Source organism: Mycteria americana, chromosome 19 (assembly GCF_035582795.1).
Source record: "Mycteria americana isolate JAX WOST 10 ecotype Jacksonville Zoo and Gardens chromosome 19, USCA_MyAme_1.0, whole genome shotgun sequence".
Lineage (NCBI taxonomy): Eukaryota > Metazoa > Chordata > Aves > Ciconiiformes > Ciconiidae > Mycteria > Mycteria americana.
Window position 1 is genome coordinate 1,832,695 of NC_134383.1, and position 18,772 is coordinate 1,851,466.

Genomic DNA, 18,772 nt, shown 5'->3' on the forward strand with positions numbered 1-18,772 from the left:
CCTTCCAAGACAAGAGGGCAATAGATATTTCCCAAAACTACTACTGAACTCCTTTTAGATTGTCACCAACACTGTGTGGCTTCAGTGGTCTGCTACTGTCTTCAAGCTTTGTTATTTTCCTATGACTGACTCCCTTTCCAAGGATGAAAAGGGGAATATGAGCATACAAAAAGAAAAAACTGTAAACAAAGAGTGAATCACACCAAGATCCTCTTTTCAGGAGTAAAACAGACTGTAAATCTGAACAACTGATCTGCAGTCTGACTTCTGCCACAGCTGCACTTCTTCTACACTACAGCAATGCACACACCTTGGTGCCACTGGCTGCTTGTTCCACTCCACCAGCTTCAAGACTCAGGAGAGCTTCAAAAACTTCTTTTTATCTAGCAGAAACTAGGAGGTGTGAACAATTGCAACTGATCCTGGTGGAGCAGAACCTTATTAAACACGGCCTTCCTGTAAAATGAAGGCAGCCAAAGTAATGCTTTGACAAACATCTTTGAAGATATGTAGAGACTTAACAAACGGGGGGTACAGCTGCTGGAATCCCATGGGCCATGTGAGATCCTACAAGGCTCTGCAGTTCATCACACACACATGGAAACATCTTTTCTAAGGGTTGAGGTTCCAGCCTTCCTGTAGGTATGACTTGTTCCCACAGAACATGTGCTTGCAAGGTTGTTTGTGTGCACTGAAAATCTGAGTGTTTGAACTTCTGGTTCCACATCTGAATCTATGTCTCATCTCTGAGCACAGAAAAGAGAACTGGCTTTTCTGCAAACTTTTTTTTATTTCATTTACATCAAGAATATGGCCTGGGACCTTGTCCAGCATTGACTGTCAGACCTCAACAATCCAATGTATATCTAGTATCTGACACGTTACACGCATAAACTGGTGGTAAAAATATCATTTATGCTCCTTATTTTTACAAACAAACAGACAGAAGCTCTTTTTGTATACATTCCATGTTGTCTAGATTCCTGTTTGCCGTTGTGTATGGGATTCATTTCAAGTAACTTGAGCCATGTCAACGATCTCTCATCTACTTGTCTGGGCTTTGCCTAGTCACCACAGAGAGGAGGCCCCTCAGAGCATAATGCACCTCCACTGCCTGAAGGCACCTCTCCTTGAATAGGAAGAGCGGCCTCTAGAGGTGCTGCTCTCTCTCCACACAACACTATGTAAAGTTATAGTTTAGGCAAGATAATTTTAATAACCTATGAGTTGGGCGAGATATATCTCAACCTCAGCTAGTAACCTCCATCTATAGATAAGGGGAAACCGACTGTACAAGCTGATATCAGATCTACAGATGAACTTAATAAAGTCAGCTATAGGGGAAGGTCACACAACTTTTTAGTATTATGATTACTCTTGTTGTAGTTCAATAACAATAAGGTGTAAACTCAAAAGATCTAACACAGTTTCTATACTCTAAAACACTGGGGGTGAGGTTTTTGGTTTTTTAAAAGAAATCCACATGCTTTTGTGTGCAACACCTGCACGAAGTTTTCATTTATAATTTAGATAGAAAAGCAGTTCACAAATCATAATGAACAAGGTCTGAATAAATACAGCAGACAATTATGTGCAGAGCATAAAATGCATAGTTAGACAAGACTGATGGCAGGGGTTTTTGTTTGTCCCTATTAGAATTTTGTTAGAAAGATTAATCCCATTCCAGACAACTGATAGTATTTGAGACATCTGTACAGACAGTTCAACAGCTAGGTCAACAATTTCAACCTTGGCAACCTCAGGCCCACTCACAGAGAGAGAGAGACCTAGAGGGGGGGAGACACACCCATTTTTAGAAGAGCATCAGAGCCAAATGGATTTCCTATCACAAATACAATTCATGAGGGGCACAGGGTTTTTTGTTGTTGTTTGGTTGGTTTTTTTGTGGTTTGTTTTCTGTTTGCCCCCCCCTCCCCCCCCCCCAAGTAAGAACAAGAAAAAAAGAAAAAAGTCAACTGAAATTTGTTCAACGAAATGCAATACACAGAACTTGATAACAAAGATGCATTATATTGCACCAATTTACACTATGGATTAATCCTGTCTGGTAATGTCACATGCACAGTTAGCCATGAACATTGTTAAGGATCAGTAATAATAATTTAGCTGGTCAGGTAACTTGATCCAAGCTAATCTTTTCTGTTAAAATGGCAAGAAAAGGGATCTCTCTATGAAGTTGATAATACAGTAGTGGAAAACCAGAAAATGTTAGACAAGCATCCATTGCAGATTTGTATGCTCATGGGCTGTATTATGCCCCAGATCCACTATGGGTCATGAGATACTTGACTGCACACAAGGGGCCAATGAAGTTGCAAGGATTCAACCACATAAAGAAGAAAGAAAGAAATCTTTTCAGCATAATACCCACAAGATGTTTATATTCAGACCACCACATCAGGAAAACATTCTAATGGCCATAAATTTGCATCCACATGCAAAAGCCCACAGAGACATTTGGGCAACCAGTAGGATTATCTCTGACAAATCTTCTTTCTCTTTTTATAGTCTGCGGGTTTAGATTTGTGGATGGGGCTTTAGAAACCTTTTGCACAATACAGCGGTGATCAGCACCAGATGTGCAGGGAAATCAGTAAGAAGCAGTATCTTAAAAGGCTTTCAATATTGTACCTTCCTTTGATGAAAAACAGCAAGCAAACAACAACAACAAGTCTTTCTTTACATCCATTAAAAAGGGCAAATTCATTACAAGTAACAAAAAATGTTGAAGCAAAAAAAAAAACCTCGGCTTAAACCTTTTTTCCTTGTTACAAAATACTGACTCTTTCAAATTAAACCTTTTTTTTTTTTTTTTTAATGTTCTGTGTTTGGTGGTTTTGTTTGTTTGTTTGGTTTTTTTTTTTTTTTTCTCTGAACTGATATGATCCTCTGAAGCAAAGTTATCTGCTTTCACACCTTGGAGGGACCCAGGCCTTTTCAAGCAAATATTGCTTTATTTTATTTTAAGTTTCTAACAGAGCAAAAGCAGAGTCACTGCAGAAAGAAGCAATGAAACAAAGGAGGACGACGTTGATGGACTTCCCAAGGTCGCTGCAGGTGCCAGACAATGGTTCCCAGGAGGGGAAAATATGGTTGTTTAAAAACAAATTTGGTGCATGTGGCAAGCGTGGATGTTTCCCCGTGAGATCCAAGGTGACATGTATGACGACAGACATAGGAAAGGAGTAAGGGGAAGAAGGGAGAGGGCAGGGAAGAAAGGACGAGGAAGAAAAAGAAAGAAAGAGAGAAAGAGAGAAAAATAGATAAAAAAAATTAGGTCATAAATATAGAAAACATAAGAATCAAAGGTTTATTTAATTTCATAAATTAAAATGGCTAAAGGTTAAAGAAGAGCATTAGCACATTCACACCGACAAAAGGGCCGGTTCAGAAGCTCAGCAATGTCCAAAGCTGCAGAGCAGGGTCCAAGTCAGGGTTTATGGGGTTTGCAAGCAAATGACATTAAAAATGATGGAACAGAAGGCTCAGTGAGAAACACAAGAAAATGGTTAACTGGTATTTGAAAGGACAACACTGCCTTTTACACATTTAAAAAGAAAAAAAAAAGCTTTTGTGTAGCAGACAATCTACCTGCCTGTCCAAGTCCTTCCCCCAAAGCCTGTTGTACCAAGGACTTGGATAATAGATCCAGGTGACTAAAACCCTGGAGAAGACTGTCTCAAAGAATACAGGACTGACTTTTCCATTTAGCCTTCCAGCTGCTTGTAAACTACTCTAATGCAATTATTATTATTACTGAAAATAATACCCTTATCCTTCCAACCACTTTAAGGACACTGTACAGATGATGGTAACAAAGGACTCTACATAATAAATACACATTTTGTCTGCAGGAAATTCCTAGCTATTATGGTCAAGCGGAGCAATGCCATGTTAGAGGCGCCTATGTAGCTCATTTTGAAATCAAAATGTAAAAGCTAAATGCCATAAAAACAACGAGATGCTAAAGCAAAGTAATACACAGAGCCTCCTCCCTACTGCAATTTGACATACTTGCCTTCATTTCTATAGAGGCCTGTGGACTGCATGTCAGAAAAATCTAGCCTACCCTCTGGAAATATCTTCCCCAACATTATTAGTTTGGGGATCAGCTCAGGGAACCAAAGGGCCTGGAAACACCTTAGAAGGCCTAATAGAAACCAAAGTCCTCTACAAAATGAAAAAAGCCTAGAGAAACAGAGTCACAAAGCCAGCATAGCCAGCAGTAGTCATTTTACTGCACAGTGCTCTACTTGCTCCTGAACCAGAGCACATTCTTTCTGAGAACCAACTGCATCCATCTGTTAGGTCAATCCTGTGGCAAATTTGCATCCTGAAACAACTGCTTTTCAAAGTGCTTCTGACATCTCCAAGTCCAACATTTGAGTGGCAGCCTCAAATCCTGATTCCTCCCATGCTTCACACCAGACTAAGTGACGAATAATTTCAGAGAGGCCAATGAAGTTACACCTGTGATAACAAACAGGGCTTCCCCCTCTCGCCCCCGCACTTTTTCAGAGGGTCCCTGCCCATGTTACTGTTGGATTTAAAGGGCTTAGTGGCATCTAGGCTCGTTGCTCCTCCCATTGCCATGGACTACAATACGGACACTGTGTATTCCAAAGGCAACAGTGTTCTCAAAATTTGCTAATACACCTGTGCAAGACATCCCACCTGTCCCAGGTAGCTTTGTTGTCCCATTGGGCATGTAACAAAGGCTAAAAGAGAATATCAGCACAGGAAGGCAACAACGGTTGCACACAAAGGAATCTGGAGGAACAAAAAGACTGATCGGTACTTGTAACTTTCCCTGGGGAGATATATCACAGTGCAAAGGAACCACTTTCTGCTGTTTCCAGCCTACCGCATTTGACTGTTCAGCTCTGAACTGACCTTAAGGCACTCTTTGCCAAATTACCCTCACTTTCTCCTGCCACATCAGTCACAGTTGTCCTTCAAATATGTGAGGGTAGTAAGTATTAGAGCTGTTGAAAATGAGAATCAGAGAGTAAGTTGCTTAATGAGTTACTGAGGGTCCTTCCACCCAAAACTACAGCCTTGTTCAAACACACATCCCCATCTCTCTTTTGCCCCATTTCCCTCCTCCTCCTTATCCTCATTCTCCCTACCATACACATTTTTCAAGCCCCAACCAACTAGGTCACTCATTTGTATGCTTAACAACATTATCTGGCTTAATCAAGTGGAGTTTCAGCATGCAAACTGCACAAGGTCTCAGCAGTTTCCTTCAGACAGGAAGGGAGTGGGCACAGTGGGGGCAGACCAAGGATTGGATTCTCAGTACAAGGGAAGGACTGAAGAAAACTCTCTAGTTGTTCTGAAGGAAAACATGAGACTGAGTTAACAATCTAGAAGACAGAATGAAATCAAATCACTCCCTTCAATATAGACTGTCAGCACCAATCTTGGCATGAATATGCTTTACTCTGCCTGTGCAGTGAGAATCTTGACTGACTCGTAAGCTTTAAAGTTTATTCATCTGCCTTTAACCAATCAGAACTTTAATTTACAGGTAGTCCAGCAATTTCATCCTTGAGGTTTTGTTTGGTTTGGGGTTTTTTTTGTTTGTTTGTTTTGTTTTTAATGTGCACTACTACTAACTGTGTAGAAAAGAAATACTAACTGCCCTTTCAACACCTTCCAGCGAACTGCTAAATTCCTAGCATGTCAGCTAAATAGGGTCTGCTTGTTTTTTGTAGCTTTTGAGCTTCTACCTCACTTTGTAAGCACGCTAATAAGTACAGTCTGTCTGAAACAAGAGTTTCCAGCAGCATTTTAATGCTATTTAGTTACTTTTCCCTAGTGCCCTACCCAACATTGAAACAGTGCTGTTTTAATATTACTGTAATTTGATCTCCATTTCATTTAATAAAAAACGTTCAGAGAGAGATTTTAATCCCCTCCCTTTCCAACCGCTAGCAAACTCCTTATGCCTTTATTTCTCCAAAGGCTGAGCTGGATGGACAAATGAGCAGTAAGCAAGCCCAAAGCAGGTTTGGAAGGGAAATCTGCATTGTGAAAAGCATTGCCCCAGAGATCTGAATGGTCTCTTTTGCTTTAGTTTAAAACGGGAATCCTACTTTCTGGTTTCAGAAAGCGTTTTCTATCCACTGCTTTTCTCACCTGGCAATCCTGTTACCCTGATACAAAAAGCCAACATTCCGTGTAAACAGTCAGACAAGGATTTGTCATGTAGCATTTCTAACAGTGTACTGCTAATGCTGTACATACTGTAACATGAACTACAGTACAGGTATGTACATGGCAAAAACTAAGCTTTGGATGGGTAACCAATTGTGATAATGGCTTCAAGCAAGCAAGTTGTCAGGGTTACTCAGGCACATTAAAGGATGCAGCACTGTTGCATTAATTGGAAGCAGAAAACAATGGTAAAGCTTATGACTGCTGTACCTGGGATGACAGTAGGCTGAGCAGAAGTTCGGAAAGCATAGTGAGCTGGTTTGGACTTCCCTTGCTGGTTTTCAGCTATCACATAAACCTCATACTCCGCATTCCAGTCCAGGGACTTGAGCATGACGTGGTCACTGCCAGACGGAAGTCTGATCTCTGGTTTCCATTCTGAGGAATGCTTCTGCAGAGCAGTGAGATGACAGGCAGGGATGCAAAACACACAGCACAACATTAGTAGCCAGCTTTGAGAACACTGTAATGGCTAACTAACAAATGGAAAAGTGGGGAGGTTTCTACACAAGCACATGCTCCTCAGCTAATTCAGGGGTGCAAAACATGATGTGCTGTTGGCTCTAAGTGGAGAGGACAAGAGATACCAAAGCAGCCTCTTTCCTGCTGAGAATCCTGTTTTCTGCAGTGTTACCACACCTCAGTTCTTCCTCTCATCTTTGGCACATCACTAGACTACTTCCATTTCAGAGGCGAAAAGCTGCAACTTCTGTATGTTTCTGCCCTGCAAAGCACTTTAAGAGTGTTCTTTCATGTCTTAGTACATCAAATTTAAATCACCTGAGAGACAGAGATTTACCTCTTAACATGGGTCTGGCCTAGCTTGCCACTACCATTCTATTCTGCACCGCTTAAGAGAAATTTTAAAAGGTGCATACAACTAGTAACTTTCATAATTCCTACTCCAGTTTCAGGGAATCCAGATGTACATTTTGCCCAGATGAATTTGAAAAACCCACTGCCAAGGTACCTTGAGACAGTCTTAGGCAGTTTTCTGGGACTGGAGTGTGCTAACAGACTTTTCTGTCTTTGCTGGAATTTATGGCTTTGTGATACTGGATTGTCCTTTTGACATTCCAAAGACTCTCCCCATTCTAATAAGCTGTAAGTAACCTAAAATGCACAAAATGATGGTGGTAACGAATACTCTTGGGATTTCTAGACTGAAGTGCAAAGTTTGCTCTGTGACTTTACTCTAAGGATTGTTCATTTGTAGCACATAAAGGAAAGATTACTAATAGCCAATATGGAAGTAGTTCAGCACCACATCTGCCAGACTCAGTCACCGAGTAAGTGTCCTGGTTTCTTAATAGCTGGAAAGCTTCCATATTTCAGCTCAAGCAAACTGGTACAGCTGAGCTGCTCCCAGGTATATTAAGACTGAGAAAGCATGCAGACAACAGAAAAAAGTTTCAATAACTTCTAGCAATTTTTCTGCTGCCCTGAAGAGCTTCATATTCTCACTGACCCTCTCTCAAGGTCCTATTCCTCAAGGATGTGCTAAGCAATCTCTCTGACTAGGTTTTCTCCCCCCCTCCCCTTCATTTTCCCATTGGGGGAGGGGATATCAAATACCACCTAACACAAAACAAGGGCCACATTCAGCTTACAACAGTTAATACTAGCTAGTCATCACATAGATGTTCTTTCCCAAGACTAGGACTAGATGTTTTGCTCAGAGAATCATGTATTCTGCAATCCTGGGTAATTCACAATGAGAGCTGATTAAGTTAGGCCTTAAGGGAAACTGCTTCCAATAGGATCTCTCACTTTATCTGTGTCTATATTGACTACATTGAATGCCTTATTCAATAATCCGCAGAATAATTTGGCACTCATTACTCAAATATGGCAGTTTCAATGACCAATGGAAAGTTATGATTAGATACATGTCTGAAGGTGGGCAATGCTCTACACTATGAACCTCTGGTCCCCAACTATTTAAGTTGTTGCTGGCAATCCCATCTCAGAACTATATGAAATGAAATAATACTAAATGCATGTAATTACCATATGCTCACAGTTCTACAGAAGACAGCATGGAGGAATAATCTTTCGTAGTCAAAGTGAAGGGAAAAAAAGTGAGACAAAGATTTTGTATGTTGCTTCTGTGCATGTCATGTCTCATACCCTATACACTTCTACCATACCTGCTTAGCATGTATTCCTGTACTGGCCCACCTACAAGATCTTAGCTTCAGGGTTGTCTGCCTGCATAGTGAAGCCCGAGTACTGAACAGCTACATACAAATCAGGCTTGAGTGTCAGTCATACTTACAGCTTTGTATTTGATCAGATAATGTCTAATTGGGGAGCCACCATCATCCTGCTTGATAACATTCACTTTAATGGAGTTTCCGTCTTCTCCCATCTGACCTTCCAGTTTGGGTGCGCTGGGTTCCCCTGAAACAATGGTAGGTTTATGTTTAATTGTAAAAAAATTCATAAGGGAAAAAGTACTCATCAAAATCAGAGAAATACTTCATTATACTCAGCTGCTAGGGTATCAGCATCACTCTGACCCAGACACAGAGGACACTGTGTGTCTCAGGTACAAATATTTGCAAGACCCAAGTATTTCTTGCATTTGGTAGTTTGTTTTCACCGATACAAGTTACCATTTTTGTGTGTGCCGGAATGGAGTCAGAGGCTGAGTGAAAAAGACCCCACCCTTCCCCAAGAATATCCTAGAGCAATGACCAGTTCCTCACTATTTTTGTTGTAAAACACTGATGTGACACACCTGGAAAATGTCAAGATAGGGTATGTGGCAAACAGGCAGACTGCTCCTGTGAAAGGTAGATGTAAAGAGCATCATTGAAAAGGGACATTATGCTTGTCATACAGACCTGTGTTTGCACTTTGAATGTTGTTTAGGTCTTATAGTTGCTGGACCAGAGACTCAACTGGTGTGCTTACTTAAATGAGTGTGGAAAAAATGGTACTGAATCACAACAGCACATCTTTTCACTCAGCTTGCACTGGTGTTAACTAATTGCAACGAATACAGGCTGGAGAGAAATAGACCCCTTCACTCTTCTGTAATAACCTTTTTTAAAAGAAAAAGCTATCATTTCCCGATTTGAACCCCTGACATCAGTAGAAAACTGAAATATCATTTGCCTCTGCAGGGCACACTGGTTTACAACCACACCCTTTCACACCCATGTCTCTACAACTGCTTTTTCTAGCCAATTCCTCCATAACCTGCACACACAATCTGCAGAGGATGGTTCCCCAATCTCAACTCAAGTACTTCCTTCTTGCACCTTTACTATAAACACCTCTGCTAACAAAAGTCAATTCCACAGATTGTCCAATTACATATTTACACACCACCACCCCCCGCCCTGCCTTCAGAAATACTGCAGCAAATTGCTCAAGAGACATGTTTTCTCCTTCCCTGTTCATATTACCCTAAGGATCAATTGTTTCCAAAGTGCTCTGACAGCCTGTGAATTTACTATGCAAGAGGCATTATTACCTATTTATTTGTTCTTGTGGAAAGAGAAACCCATCAACCAAACAACCCCCTGTCCCCAACAACGTAAGTATCAAATTAGCAAAAGAACTTAAAGGATAAGAGAGCCCTGGTCTCTCTTTTCAAAAGTGACATAGACCACAAGAGAGCTCAGATCCTGCTAACTTTCTGTAGGTGCCTGGATACTTGCTTTGCTCCATTTTACTTAAAGGCAAAAAAAGCTTAGGTTCCTCTATGCCAATGCTCATCTGAGATTGCAGTTGGAGCTATTGTTTCTACAGCCCTGAAATGTCCCAAGAGTTTAAATGCTAGTCAAAGTCAATAAGACTTGACAAAATTTATCATAAATCTTGCTGAAGCTTACTAGGTCATTTTACAGTACTTACTGACTTCTTTAGTATCAGCTCTGTGATATAGTCTAAGTGCTTAAGCCATGAATTCTGGGTCTTAAGAACTTTTGACCATTTTAGCTGCTATTCTCTGGAAGCTATTCTGCCCAATTTCTTTATGGGTAATTTCAGCAAAACCAACACTGCAATTATTTGTAAGTTAAAACTTACAAATCAGCTGCAGTTGGCAATTCCAGCAAACTCCTGAGATTAATTACACTCTGCTAGCTGGTCTCATTATAGGGTCCTAATTCTTACAGGTATTTTATATAACAATTAAAGTGGTTGAATGTTAAAAAGCAAAAAAAAATCCTACACCTCTGTTTAACCAATTATGCATATTTTATGCATTTTGGAAGTATTTTTATTTAGTCATCTGAGTGGCAAACAGCTCATTTAGAGCTGACTACAGGAAATTTATATACAGAGAATACAACAGACAATGCACATCCTGTGTTTTGCTGTGCACCTTGAATCGAAATACATTTCCCAAATGTTTTCAGCCCCAAACGTTTGCACAGGTTTGCTAATGCTGAGCACAAGCTTTACTGTTCTAGTTCAAAGCGACCTACAGTTCTGCTAAAGCACCTCTGTCTACTTGCAGTGCCACTTGTGGTTTGGACAATGGGCTTTCTTGAACACATGCTCACAGATGCACCAACGTCTGGTGAAATACAATTAAAACATGATCCAGTTCTGAATGTATCCCAAAGAGAACAATACCAAAACTCTGAAACGGTGACATTTGAGACTTAAGAGCATGAATGTAACCAAATGAGAACAAAACAAGGACACTGAAGTAACATTTGTGACTTTTTAAAAGCTCAGCCTGTTGCCTGGAGTAAAACTTTTAGTAAAACGCAACAGAACTAAGCCTTTTTAAAAGTGAAAGGAAATAATAACCCAGTAGTTGTATTAAGATAAACTTGGAAAGATAACATCAGTCATGGGAATTTACAGGAGCTTCTTTCAACCCAAAAACCAGTCTCCGTTCTAAATCTATTCTGTCTGGATTTGTATTCAGCTGCTAATGGAGAGCACATGCATTTCTGACTGGCCAGAGAAAGGTTAATCTTTGAGTATCTTTCAAAGTTGATCTTCAGAAGTAATTTGAAGCCCTTCCTTCACCCCCTTCCTCTCCAAAGAAAGAACTGAAGCACATTTGTTTTGTGAAACATCAGTGAGAAAACTGCACGACCCAGACTGAAACAGTAATTCAAGATTAATTTGATTTTCTTGCAGGCTAACACATGCTCTAACATACCAACTGTTCCAAGAAGGTAATTACAATCCATGGATCCACAGAGTTCTTTGATGTGAGATACATACATTTGTGTTTCACAACGTAGTAACTCCTCTTTAAAGATAAAAAGAGGGAATGCTCCTTTTCCCCGTGTTACATTTTTCTTTTCCAAATCCTTGCCTCTGCCTACATCCCCATTACAAAACTCCCACAACATGAGCTGGACACTAAAGAGATGTATTCCACCCTGTGACAGGTTTCTTAGTGACTGTACATTAAAAACACAAAGGTAATGCTCTCAAGGTGACCATGGAGCTGCCCTTGCCTGAAACTCTGGTGCGGTTTGAAGCAGATGGCACACAGGAACAGGTTTTCCTGTTTATGTTACAAGAGGTGCTATGCACTCCTCTGGAGTTCTCCTGGTTTACATAGTATAGAGCCATTCAGGTCTCAAAAAAGGACAAGAGAATTCAGTGTTTAACCAATGACCACATTTACGATCTACTGTATAGACAAAAGGGTGGATTTTTACCTTTACTGCCAGCTAACTGAGGCTGCATATTTGAAAAGCCCTTCCTAGCCCATGTTTCTCCTGGAATTACGAATGCTGAAAGCATTCATAATGCATACAACACATTGCAGATTGAAAATTAAATGGGAACAGCAAGTTCTAGATGAGCAGAAGTACCTCACCTAGGCATACTGAAAAGATCAGATTAACCAAGCAATTATATTTTTTTCTTTCCTCAATCCTAAAAGAAAAATATCGCTGCAAAGGTTACTGGTTTTGACTATTGAGTTGATTTGAGTTGAAGAAGCTATTACTGCAATAATTGTGTCATGACTATTATCCAATAATTAAATGAAACCAGAAGCAAATGTCTTGTTCTATCATTTTTTCACACAAGAAACTAGCTCCCAGTACCAACTGGGGGTGGGACATTCATGGCTACTTATTTTGCTGGACACTGAGCCACCTGATGCTGCTGAAACCTCTGTGAGCAGCAATGCTTAACTGTTGCCATATTTGTGGTAGACTTGATGAATGGCTTCACTGATAACTAGACAGTACAAGATCAACATTTCATTGGTACTCTTTCCCATCCTTACCTCAGAGAGATAATTAGTAATAAGTAAAGAGATCTTGAAGTGATAGGGAAACACTGTACTTATAGAATTTGACCTCTTAGCTAACACAGGCTAGAAATTTTTTCCAGTGATTGAGCACCAAGACTAAAATGTGAAGGAACATCCTTTGGAAAGATGCTTATTCTTGATAGATTTTAAATGTCAGAGATGCTGCTGTACCTTATACACAGCCATTCCAATGACTAATTATGCTCTCTGCTGAAACTTTTCTTCACTTTGAATTGTCTAGTTTCTAGCTCCTGACTCCTTCCTTCCCCAATAGTTTAAATGCACTTCTGCTCTGAGAAACGTTCTCTTCAAATAGGAGAATATGGACCATTCCTAATGGCTGAAACCCAACAGGTATACCAGTGCAAGCCCTGGTCAAGAATACTTTAGTTTTCTCTCCATAAACACACAGCATTTAATTTATCTTAAGCAGGCAGATGTAATCCAGATACAGGGCTGTAAAATTAAAAATGGGTTAGTGTGTAGTATCAAACAAAGGAGGAAGAAGTTTAGTGGGAAAAGTTTAGTCCAGCAGAATCAGCATCCCTATAATGAGTCAAAGTGTCAGTAGCTGAAGAGAAAAGGTTGTCATCAGAAGGTTAGAGAAGAAACTCATGCTCACGGAACATGCATCGTCCCTACAGGATAGGGGCTGAAAAGCAAAAGTGCATTACAAAGGTGTGCTACATGCCTGGGGATCTCCCATTTACACTGAGCTGACTGGCGATATTGCAGAAATCTGCCTATTCCACCCATAAAATATGGGATCCTTAAAGAATCCCCCTTGTGATGCTGCTACTTAGCTTATTGAGAGCAGACAGCTCCAAGCATGCCAGACTTCCCCTGGATAATCATTTTACAAACACCTATCTGCTTAGAATTCACTCTGCTGTAGAAGGAGGGATGCAGGATCTTACACTTTCACACTATGGTGAGACAATGCTGAGTGATTATGTCTGAGCCAGATGGCACCTCATTCAGCCCAGCAGCGAGCATCCAATAATGCAAGTGGAGCCCCTTGGAAGGCAGAAGACGAGTAACTTAAATTTTCAGCCCTATGCTTTACTCTCCTTGAGAAATGGGATGGACTTTGCTCAAAGATTTAAAGTTTACAGGTTTCAGCCACTCTGCATACTTTGTTAGGACTTGACCACTTCCACGGATTTAAACTTCACCCATAGGACACTCTTCAGCAAAGGAAAAAAGTAAACCCAATAGGTGCTTTACCTATGAGAAAAGCAATAAACATGCATGGCACACCGCTTGCTTCTTGCAATTTAAACTATATTTGAGCAAACCTTCTCTGGAGCTGAATTCAAGAGAGCTCATGAAGTCCTATATTTTGAAAGGTAACTCATCCACCCCACGAAGGCTCTTCCAAAGGCACCATTGCCTAGAAATGACGAGCTGTGAATTAGATAGCCTTCAATCTCTTTAGTGCCTTTTAGAAAACGAGGTCTATTTCTGCTCTCACATCTTCTGTGGCTCTGGGGACCTACTTTTTCTTTCCATTAACGCTTCTTTCTTTATTTTTACAACCACAAAGAGCTGCACAAAAAAAACCCCAACCAGACTCAAGCTCTTCATCACTCATCTGTCTAGATCCCTCCCCACATTCGTTACGGCTGGCTTCTCACGAAACAATGACGACATCAGGAAAAAATCCTGCTGCATTGGTTTGCCTAATGTCAGATTTTAGGCCAGAAACATCTTGCTGGCCTGTTTGAGACACAAGACACTGGGACTAGATGGCTCCAGCCTTGCACCTCCTGTCTTTCTATGAAGCAGCACAATCATTTTGCTCCTTTCCATGAGGGCTACTCAGTTGCTGCACTGTACTGGATTACAGTGCAGGTCCCAGGAGTCATCTAAGTGTTACTGCATGGTCTTTCTTTTCCAGCAACCAAGTTTGTAACTTTCAGAAAGGAAGAAGCCAATACTTTGCTCTGGTAAGAATACAGGACAGTACATGCATGAAGTGAAGTGTTATTTATGATGGCACTGCCCTGTCAGGGTACACATCACTGGTAATCCAGTGTTAAGCTCAGCGATCCATTCTTTGGACTTCAGATGTAACTCATAATGAATCTGACCAACTGTACTTGAAATAAGGAACTATTCTTCAGGCTCCTGAAGCCTGAATCACTACATGTTGGCTCCTACACATGTGAGGGTAGCTGAGGAGACTGCTCTGAGCCATTATATTTTCAAATTATTTTTTATCCACTCCTGCTAAGCCATCAGCACCAATAATCTCTTGCGACAGGGAAGCAGTAAATGTTTCCTGGTATCCTTTCACGGTTGTTTAATTTATATTCAGAGTGCTTCCTTGATCTAATACTAGTCTGATCTAGTTGGATTTCAGAAGCAGCTAAGTGTTTTTAATGAGCTGGTTTTCAGGGAGCGCCACGAGCACCAGGACTGGATGCAGCTATAGTGAAAACTTGAGGTGGGGAGCAAATATGAAAAAGCAGCACAAACTTTTCCTTAGTCACAGGGCACTGAATGCACATGACCCCAGAACTGATAGCAGTGCAGATGACAGAGACCTTTTATCACCTCTCTTCTCTGCTCCCATCAAATGCGTTCCTTCTGCCCACCTTTGAAAAGCAGCTCAAATTGGTTACCACACAACTGTAGCAATTTAGACTATAAACTTAAATCCTTGCCCAGCTGGCATGGAAGAAAGATCCTGCATCCTTGCTGTGCTTAGAGAATACAACTGCAATCTATGGTAATTTCTGCAACACATGAACAAGGAAGCAGCTGATTTCTGCAATCTTTGACCATCATGTAAATAGGACTAGATCGTGACCTACAGTGTCACAATTTGAAACAAACATCAGCCATACCGATGGAAAATCTCCACGAGTGGTAAATATACATGGGTGAGAAAGAATAGGTAGGGAGTCTTCAGAACGCACACAAGAGAAGCATGCATCAACAATCAAAAATAAGGAACAAAACCAGAACATCATGCAAAAACAAGACAACCAAGTCTTCAATCCTCCTGGATTTCAACCAGAGAGGGAAGAGGGGCTGCTTCCATGCATGCAGTCATGTGGGAAGGTTACTGGTGTTAGTTTTGTTTTCCTGGCAAATCCCAGCCTAAATCCTTTCATGGTGGTGGTCCAAGACAATAAGGTGATTTCAGAATTCACAGATTGAAAAAGGCCAATTGTTTCCTAGTTTTCAAAGTTATTTGTTTAATAGGGGAAGCAGAAAAGCAGGATTTCCTCCCCTCCCCCCCTTTAGATTATGCAGAGAGTATTAAGTGAAGTTGTAAAAATCACAATGTTGCATAAATTGTTTTCACTACCACACACTTTACTTGGAGACTCCATAAGCTGCAAGGGTCAATCATTTGCTTCTTGATTTCATGGAGATCACCAGCTACTGTTAACTGTTGCTGGTAAATGAGTTCAGATTAAACCCCTTGCCAGACACTGAGATACTGCGTGGGAGGAATGAGGTGCTCTGGCAAGAAGGATGCAATAGTATTTCTGCTGGAAATTGTGCGAAGTCTAGCTCCCATCGTGTTCTCTGTGCATGCCTATATATACACTACTTTATAAAAACATAGTTCCCACTCGAGCTATGTTTAAGTTTTACTCATGATAGAACATTTTCTTTCTTAAATCATAATGTGACATGCTTACCAATAACTAAATTTCAGAGATAGGGAATTTCGGATCCTTTTGATAAGCTACTAAATATGTATAGCGTGAATGTGTGTGTGTATATGTATCTATATAAATGTATACTGCCTAGGGTCAAAATGTTGCTAAAGCAATGGAAGATAACAGTGTTCATGTTATCTGAGCATCTTACCCACAACCTCCCATCAACTAGCAGTCTGTAGTTGGCACACTGGTACCCTGAAAGGCAAAAGGATTTTTGCCATTGGTGTTAATGCCAGAGAAAGTTTTAGAACCTTACTAGGATGCTGACTGTTGGATTCTGATAGTGAAAGAAGCAAATGACTGAGCTACAAGATTTTTGTCTTAGTTTTTTTCTTTTTTTTTTTTCCTCCAAGTTTTTTCAAGCTCAGTGTGGAAGACTGAAGCTGAGTTCTTCACATGCAGACAGTGGTGAGCAACTTCTCCAAAAGGCTTGTAGAAGGATTTTGGAGTGATGGAATTTGGAGATCCCTGGTCACTGACCAGAGGGGAATCCTCACCCCAACTCTATGCAACCAATCAGAACAAAGTATTTTACCTTCTGTTCACCAGCGTGGACGACATCATCAGCACCATGCAAGCCACATGACAAAGTCACATGATACGCACGCACATGATTGGTTGAAAGGAAAGTGGAGGAGGTCACATGGAAAATACAAAAAAATTAAAAAACTGATGTAAACAATGGGCAAGGGAAAAATCAACAACAGAATTACAGACTAAATAAAATAGAAACAAAATTAAATTAGCCAGCATATATCAGAAACACTGGGGAGACACTAAAATCGCCTGGAAATATAAGAATATTAAACCACAGAAAGCACTGAGTTATGACCTTGTGAGTGTTAGGCACAGCCGCATCACTGCTTATTAATACCAAGTCAAAGAAGAAACAAAAATTATTGTAGAGTGTGCGCCAGAACTTGGACAGCTGAAGGAATCCACAAGACTGTTGGATATAAGACTGTTGGAAAGAAAAAGGGAATACATTGTTATTCAGAAACAGTCCAAGCAGCAGAGGTGAAATGGTCAAAATCATAGGCCACGCAGTTCAGTGAAGACAAACCTTGGCATTTCATATTGATGTATTCTCCCCTCTGCAGAAATAAATGTCTTCCTAAATACCAACAACAATAACAACTGAAAAAAGAGAAAAACCTACTACGTGTATACATTTCCAAGGACACAGCTTTCGATCAAAGAGCTGCAACCAGAATTTGGCCAGACTGACAGTTATCACTCAGAGTGCACAAGCTCCACCCAACACATTCAGCCTGAAGATTCAAGGAATGGCATGAATCCTGTACAATCAATTACACTGATGATTTCATGTGTGCAAGGGGTTTTTCTGTCAACAAGGAGAGGAATGAAGTGCTCCGCACTGGAAATTAGTTACAAAGATGGCATGAGGAAGACAGCTACTGCTGAAAGAAATGAAAAAGTGTGCAGACTCTATGACAGGGAAATGAGAAAAAAAAAAAAAATCAGCTGTGGGACTGGAGGACACCACTAACTCAATGCTCTGTTTCCCTTCCTAAATTACTATCTACTTTATAATTTGCATTTTTCATGATCATTCCTCTGTCTCATCTTAATGAGGCTACTTCACAGTGCTCTGGTACTTCCCTGTTAATTTGGTGTAAAGAGAATTAAACTCTTAATCTTTTGGGTGCTTGTATCTGACAAGATTAAGGGCATACCATTACTGGGGAAAGAACTGATGGTACAAAATGTAAAATCAATTTATCACATCTGAGCTTTCAATCCGTTGTCTCTAGTTATAAACATAGACTCATGGAACTCTAGGCAGGTGCATCATGAAGGAGGGAAGTTTAAGAGTCACTGTGAGATTGCCTGGAAAAGCATCCAGTGTCTTCTGCTCATGAGGAAACATATTTCCAAATCCCCAGTAAGCCTAATATAACATGAGATTTAAAAACAGGCAAGAGAGGTTGCCTTTGAGATCAATTCCTCCTGAGAGAAAGCTTTAGTTAAAGATCAAGGGCAAAATTAACAGTATAGATATAACTGAAAGCTACTTTGGATGAGGCTTCTAAGACACAGAAGACATTTGGAAATACTGCCTTTAGCTTAAAACCTTGAAATTCATCCTATTGTCATGGGTAGAAGTCAAGTAGTCAGAACACTGATTGTCTTGGAGCTTGCAAGGGAAGGAGGCCCTGGTACACACAGGCAATACTTAAGTGAATCTGAAAACACAGGGCTTTCATAGTCAGCTCTGTCTCTCTCAGGACTACTAGACCAAGTAGCCTGATAAAAATGTCTTTTATAATTACTGTTATTATCAGGGCTTGTTAAGAGATACAGACCATTGACTAGCGTACTTGCAGATCATATTTTTAAAAAGCATGAAAAGGAGAGATAAAGTTTTGTCTGTTCTGTGAAAATGCTTCTCCCTAACTCCATAGCTAACTAGATCTTAGATTAGAGTTGTCTCTGAACATTAAATTCCTTTGGAGACAGGGACCTCAGCATTGTTTGCCTTGAGGCACTGCAACAGCAGCTCTTGGATTCTGGTTGGACACAGGCAGTGGCAGAGAATATATACATCTGTACTTACATCCTGGTAGGTCTGGAA

General features: G+C 40.5%; 1 protein-coding gene across 4 annotated transcripts in view; it reads right to left on the minus strand.

Moving 5' to 3' along the window:
- Positions 1-18,772, minus strand: part of NCAM1 (neural cell adhesion molecule 1) — a 158,627-nt gene that overhangs the window by 14,305 nt on the left and 125,550 nt on the right. For 3 of the 4 annotated variants that reach the window (XM_075521323.1, XM_075521324.1, XM_075521326.1), the window contains exons 14-15: positions 8,522-8,646; positions 6,454-6,634 (exon numbers count right to left, since the gene is read on the minus strand). In XM_075521323.1, coding sequence (XP_075377438.1) covers positions 6,454-6,634; positions 8,522-8,646 — 306 coding nt within the window. Of the gene's footprint in view, positions 1-1,925; positions 3,073-6,453; positions 6,635-8,521; positions 8,647-18,772 lie in introns of those variants that run through there. The other variant, XM_075521325.1, reaches the window with a different exon arrangement.